Below are 5,361 nucleotides of genomic sequence, written 5' to 3'. Positions count from 1 at the left end.
AAAAAAAAAAAAAAAAAAAAAAAAAAAAAAACCCACTAAATTATGATCAGAACTTCATAGTAAGAAAAGTAAACCCAAAGATGCAACACTGCAAGTGACAAGACTAATTGTGTCTTTGCATTCTCTTCAACAGTAAATGTATACCTAAACAGTTATGGCATCATAGAAAAACATATATTTAACAATAAAATTTATTCAATATCCTACCGATAAACTGTATTTTCCCCTCAATTTTTAGAAGACACCCTCAAATGCTAAGATATCAGCAAAAGGTGAAGAAGCATCCTTCAACGGGGCAACTAGATATGTGACGACATTTTTCTTTAGTTTGCTTTTAAGTAAAAAATTATTTTTGCTTGGTTGGATTGGAAATACCTCAACTAAGTCAAAAATTTGGTTCTGTATACTTGGTCTGAATCAGTGACTCAAAGTACCAAAGGAAGGTGGTCATGTTTGGCAGCCAGACAACTAACTTTGTAGATGTAGAGGATGGAACTGGCAGCCTGGGTTTCGCCTCATGATCAGGTTTCTTTAAAAATTCAAAACTACATATTTCTTAATATGGTCATTTATTAGCAACATATATAATGTGCTGTACATTTTTCACTGTTCTTGGCCACAAATATGACAAAAAAAAAACATCCTGTGTCTTACCAATGACATCTGCAGTGATAGAGGCAAGACAGAACAATGGCGCCACTTTCTTCTCGTATATCTGCCTTCCTTTCTTCTTTCCACCATATGGGTTTATATAAACCAGTAAACGTTTTGGCCTACAAGCTGCAAGGAAACAACAAACAGCTATTTATGTCTGCAAATTTCACAAAGAACAAAGTGGTTCCACATCAAAAGAATTGGTCTACTTTACCTACAGCTTCATCTGGTCCTCTTTTACATGTATTACCTTTCAATACTTAAAAATATTCTGCAGAACTTACGCTTTTAGGTCATCTCTCACCCTAGCAGATGCCAATTATATTTATTGTGTTTGGCAGACTTCTTAAATGAAGGATGAGACAATATTATGGCAATACAAATTCCTTCTTTCCAAAAAAGTATTTTGCATAAGTCAGCAAAATCATATGTGCCAATTTCTCTTATGTGAACTATTTCACACAATCAATGGTAATGATATTAATGTGAATCGGTGGCTAGGCTATGGAGATTCAAGAAGCAAGTAAACAAGCCTGGGCCAATGTAGGTATAGCCACTGTGGGGCAAAAAATACTCCTAATAGTCAAAGTCATTCAAATACTCCTAATAGTCAAAGTCATTCAAACCCTCTGAGCAGTTCAGATTCCCCCACATCCTCAGATATGACGCCGCAGTCACCTAATGCAGGGTTTCTCAACCTTTTTAACATGGGGGAACCACTACTATTATTACTGTAGCCACAACTTACAGTACATTTGTGTAGTAGTCAGAAGGAACAATGCCTCATACATTGATGCCCAGTTAGAAGAATGTCACTGTTACAAAAATGTCATTGGTATCAGTTAACTTGACCTGAGAGTCACAAACTGCTTATTGTTCTATCTCTGGAGGAACCCTGGCTGAGAAACACAGATCTAATGCGAAGTACGGTAGTTGTTGTGCCTGTGAGAAGATTTTTAGAGCAGGGACATCTCACTATACAAACAGCTAATAAACAAAAAAAAAGTAAATTATTCAATGTTGTTTTCTAACTTCACTTTACCTAAGCATACATATAAATCAGCATGAACTTCAAATTTCTGTATCCTAAAAGTTGTCTGAGAAGATGTCATGGCTCTGGTTGGTTATTGGTAGGCAGTGTTTAGGGTCAGGCAGCTGAAAATTGTAACCTTCCATCCCTGATGCAGAAGGTAAAGTGCCCAGATGATACAAAAAAAAAAAAGGCTATACAAGGGGACAAACAAACCCTTCATAAATATGCCTTTTTGTATTATATGCCTCAACAATTAGGTTATTTCAAAGGCCCAGCCATGACTGCTCATGTGATCATTGTTTTCTTACAAAGTCATCAAAAAAGCTGTGTATTTTTAAGCTGTCCAATTATAATAAAATAAAGATTTCCATTTATACTAAAATTGAAGTTTACAGAAAAATAGGACATACCAAGTTGCTCAAGAAGATCATTAAGTGCTTGTAACCAGTGGCAATATAGTTGTTCATCACTACACCAGAAGGTCACTGCTTTGCACCGCCAGCGATGCTTCTTCATTCTCTGCACATAGTGCACTAAAACGGAGAAAGTGTAATTGTCATTAAAATTTATCATCATCATAAAAAGGAGGGGGGAATATACACAATATATGTAAATCATTTGAAATCAGAACATTACTGCAAAAGATATAGGAAGAATCACCAGACCCTAAAGCAGACAGAAATTTACAAAAGAAAAGAAAGAACTGTATCTCAATTCCCCAGCAACTCAAAGCTAATTACCACCAAGAAAATGCCCCATATACCAGCCTAAACCACTACATTATACGAAAAATGCATCACACGAAAAACAAAAATGATATTTGTTACACACATACAGATGTATCAGTTCAACCTCTTTTAATGAAAATATCCAGACAGCTAATCACACGGCAGACAGCGGGATGAAATTTGGAATGTACACATTGTCAGACAACCAACCAAGTTCAAAATGAGCAGCAGGATGGTAGGTGATTCAAAGGACTGTGAATGCCATATGGCCGCTAGTACCAGGCAGGCTAGCTTGGGTATTTTACAAACTGATATTATTTTGGTGATATACAGAGAATAGTCCAAAAATGGAAAACTTTTAAGTGAGTGGCAAAGTGAGTTTGCACAGGCTCACTACAGGGGACAAAGTGAAAACATTTCCTGGTCTTATAGGAGTCTCAATTTCTGATGTGACATTGGCATGGTAGGGTAGTAAAAATATTGATCCATCCTACCTTATATTAATGGTTCAGGTTTGTGGTGGTGTAGTAGTGCGAGGGATATTTTCTTGGCACACTTTGGTCCCCTCTTAGCCCCCCCAGCGGTAGAACTGAGTGTGACTCTGGGTAAAAAAAAAAAAGCTGAAAGCGGTAACTCAGAGTCACACTCGGGGTAGTTAAAAAGGTAAAAAATAAACACTTACCTGGTCCCATGGGCGTCCCCCAGTGTCATGCCATTCTCTGGTCACGTCCTCAATCTGTCCCCCGGCGAGTACGCTGACGTTCCCCGGGAGTTTCACCAGGAATTTCAAATTATTTTGTATTGCATTCAATACAAAATAACTGCATTGAATGCAATACACTGAATTTATATGTCTAAAAGCAGTACATTCTCTTACATGAAAATGTATTTTAAAGTAAAATATAAGTGTAATAAAGTTTGACACAAAATCATGTTAAAAAGTTTATTACATTTATTTTTTTTAAATGTATTTAATTTATTATTTTGACATGATTTTGTGTTTTAAACTTTAATATAGACAACGTACTGCTTTTAGACATACAGTTAGGTCCATAAATATTTGGACAGAGACAACTTTTTTCTAATTTTTGTTCTGTACATTACCACAATTCATTTTAAATGAAACAACTCAGATGCAGTTGAACTGCAGACTTTCAGCTTTAATTCATTGGGTTGAACAAAAAGATTGCATAGAAAGGAACTAAAGCTTTTTTATTTTTACACAATCACAATTCATTTCAGGGCTCAAAAGTAATTGGACATCTGACTCAAAGGCTATTTCATGGGCTGGTGTGGGCAATTCCTTTGTTATGTCATTATTAATTAAACAGATAAAAAGCCTGGAGTTGATTTGAGAGGGGGGTGCTTGTATGTGGAAGATTTTGCATGGTGAAGAGAAACCCCTTCACAACAGCCAACCAAGTGAACAACACTCTCCAGGAAGTAGGCGTATCAATATCCAAGCCTACCATAAAGAGAAGACTGCATGAAAGTAAATACAGAGGGTGCACTGCAAGGTGCAAGACACACATAAGCCTCAAGAATAGAAAGGCTAGATTGGACATTGCTAAAAAAAAAAAACATCTAAAAAAGCCAGCACAGTTCTGGAAAAACATTATTTGGACAGATGTAACCAAGATCAACTTTTACCAGAATGATGGCAAGAAAAAAGTATGGAGAAGGCGTGGAACAGCTCATGACCCAAAGCATACCACATCATCTGTAAAACATGGCGGAGGCAGTGTGATGGCTTGGGCGTGCATGGCTGCCAGTGGCACTGGGACACTAGTGTTTATCCATGATGTGACACAGGACAGAAGCAGCTGAATGAATTCTGAGGTGTTCAGAGACATACTGTCTGCTCAAATCCAGCTAAATGCAGTCACATTGATTGGGAGACGTTTCATAATACAGATGGACAATGACCCAAAACATACAGCCAAAGCAACCCAGGAGTTTATTAAAGTAAAGAAGTGGAATATTCTTGAATGGCCAAGTCACTCACCTGATCTGAACCTAATTGAGCACACATTTCACTTGATGAAGACTAAACTTCGGACAGAAAGGCCCACAAACAAACAGCAACTCAAAGCCGCTGCAGTAAAGGCCTGGCAGAGCATTAAAAAGAGGAAACCCAGCATCTGGTGATGTCCATGAGTTCAAGACTACAGGCTGTCATTGCCAGCAAAGGGTTTTCAACCAAGTATTGGAAATGAACTTTTTATTTTCAGCCTTTTAATTTGTGCAATTACTTTGGAGCCCCTGGAATGAAGTGATTGTGTTAAAAAAGGCTTTAGTTCCTCACATTTTTATGCAAACTTTTTGTTCAACCTACTGAATTAAAGCTGAAAGTCTACAGTTCAACTGCATCTGAGTTTCATCTAAAATAACTGTGATAATGTACAGAACCAAAATTAGAAAAAAGTTTTTTTCTGTCCAAATATTTATGGACCTAACTGTAAAAATCCAGGCAGAAATGAATCGCCCAGGAGGTTAAACATTGTTTAAATGCCACAACCTCGCTCTGTATTGTGTATACGCTGTATGACCCAAGTGTGTGTGTGTGTGTGTGTGTGTGTGTGTATAATTATCACCAGTTTTTACTGAGGTATACCATTGCTTATTGAAGTATTACTTGATTGCCTGATGATATCAGATGTATTTTCTCACAACACTTTCTATTAATTGTGTTTCCTGTACACTTTCAGTAGTGTGTGTGTGTGTGTATGTGTGTGTGTGTGTGTGTGTGTGTGTGTGTGTGTAAATTGTCAGAACTCTTCCTCATATGCATGCTTGATGGAGGTTAGTAGTTTGACATATTGAAGATATTGTATGCAAATATGTGTACAAATGAATGAACAATAAAATACCGTATTTTTCGGCGTATAAGACGCTCCGGCATATAAGACGCACCCAATTTTAAAGGAGGAAAATCTAGAAAAAAAA

At 37.0% G+C, this 5,361-nt stretch overlaps 1 protein-coding gene across 1 annotated transcript in view; it reads right to left on the bottom strand.

The window, feature by feature from the left end:
- CERK (ceramide kinase) overlaps positions 1 to 5,361 on the bottom strand; it is a 41,083-nt gene that overhangs the window by 19,982 nt on the left and 15,740 nt on the right. The window contains exons 4-5 of the mRNA XM_072401625.1: positions 2,098 to 2,220; positions 655 to 780 (exon numbers count right to left, since the gene is read on the bottom strand). Coding sequence (XP_072257726.1) covers positions 655 to 780; positions 2,098 to 2,220 — 249 coding nt within the window. The remainder of the gene's footprint in view (positions 1 to 654; positions 781 to 2,097; positions 2,221 to 5,361) is intronic.

Source organism: Pyxicephalus adspersus, chromosome 2 (genome assembly GCF_032062135.1).
Source record: "Pyxicephalus adspersus chromosome 2, UCB_Pads_2.0, whole genome shotgun sequence".
NCBI lineage: Eukaryota > Metazoa > Chordata > Amphibia > Anura > Pyxicephalidae > Pyxicephalus > Pyxicephalus adspersus.
This window is presented reverse-complemented; position numbering and strand designations above follow the sequence as displayed.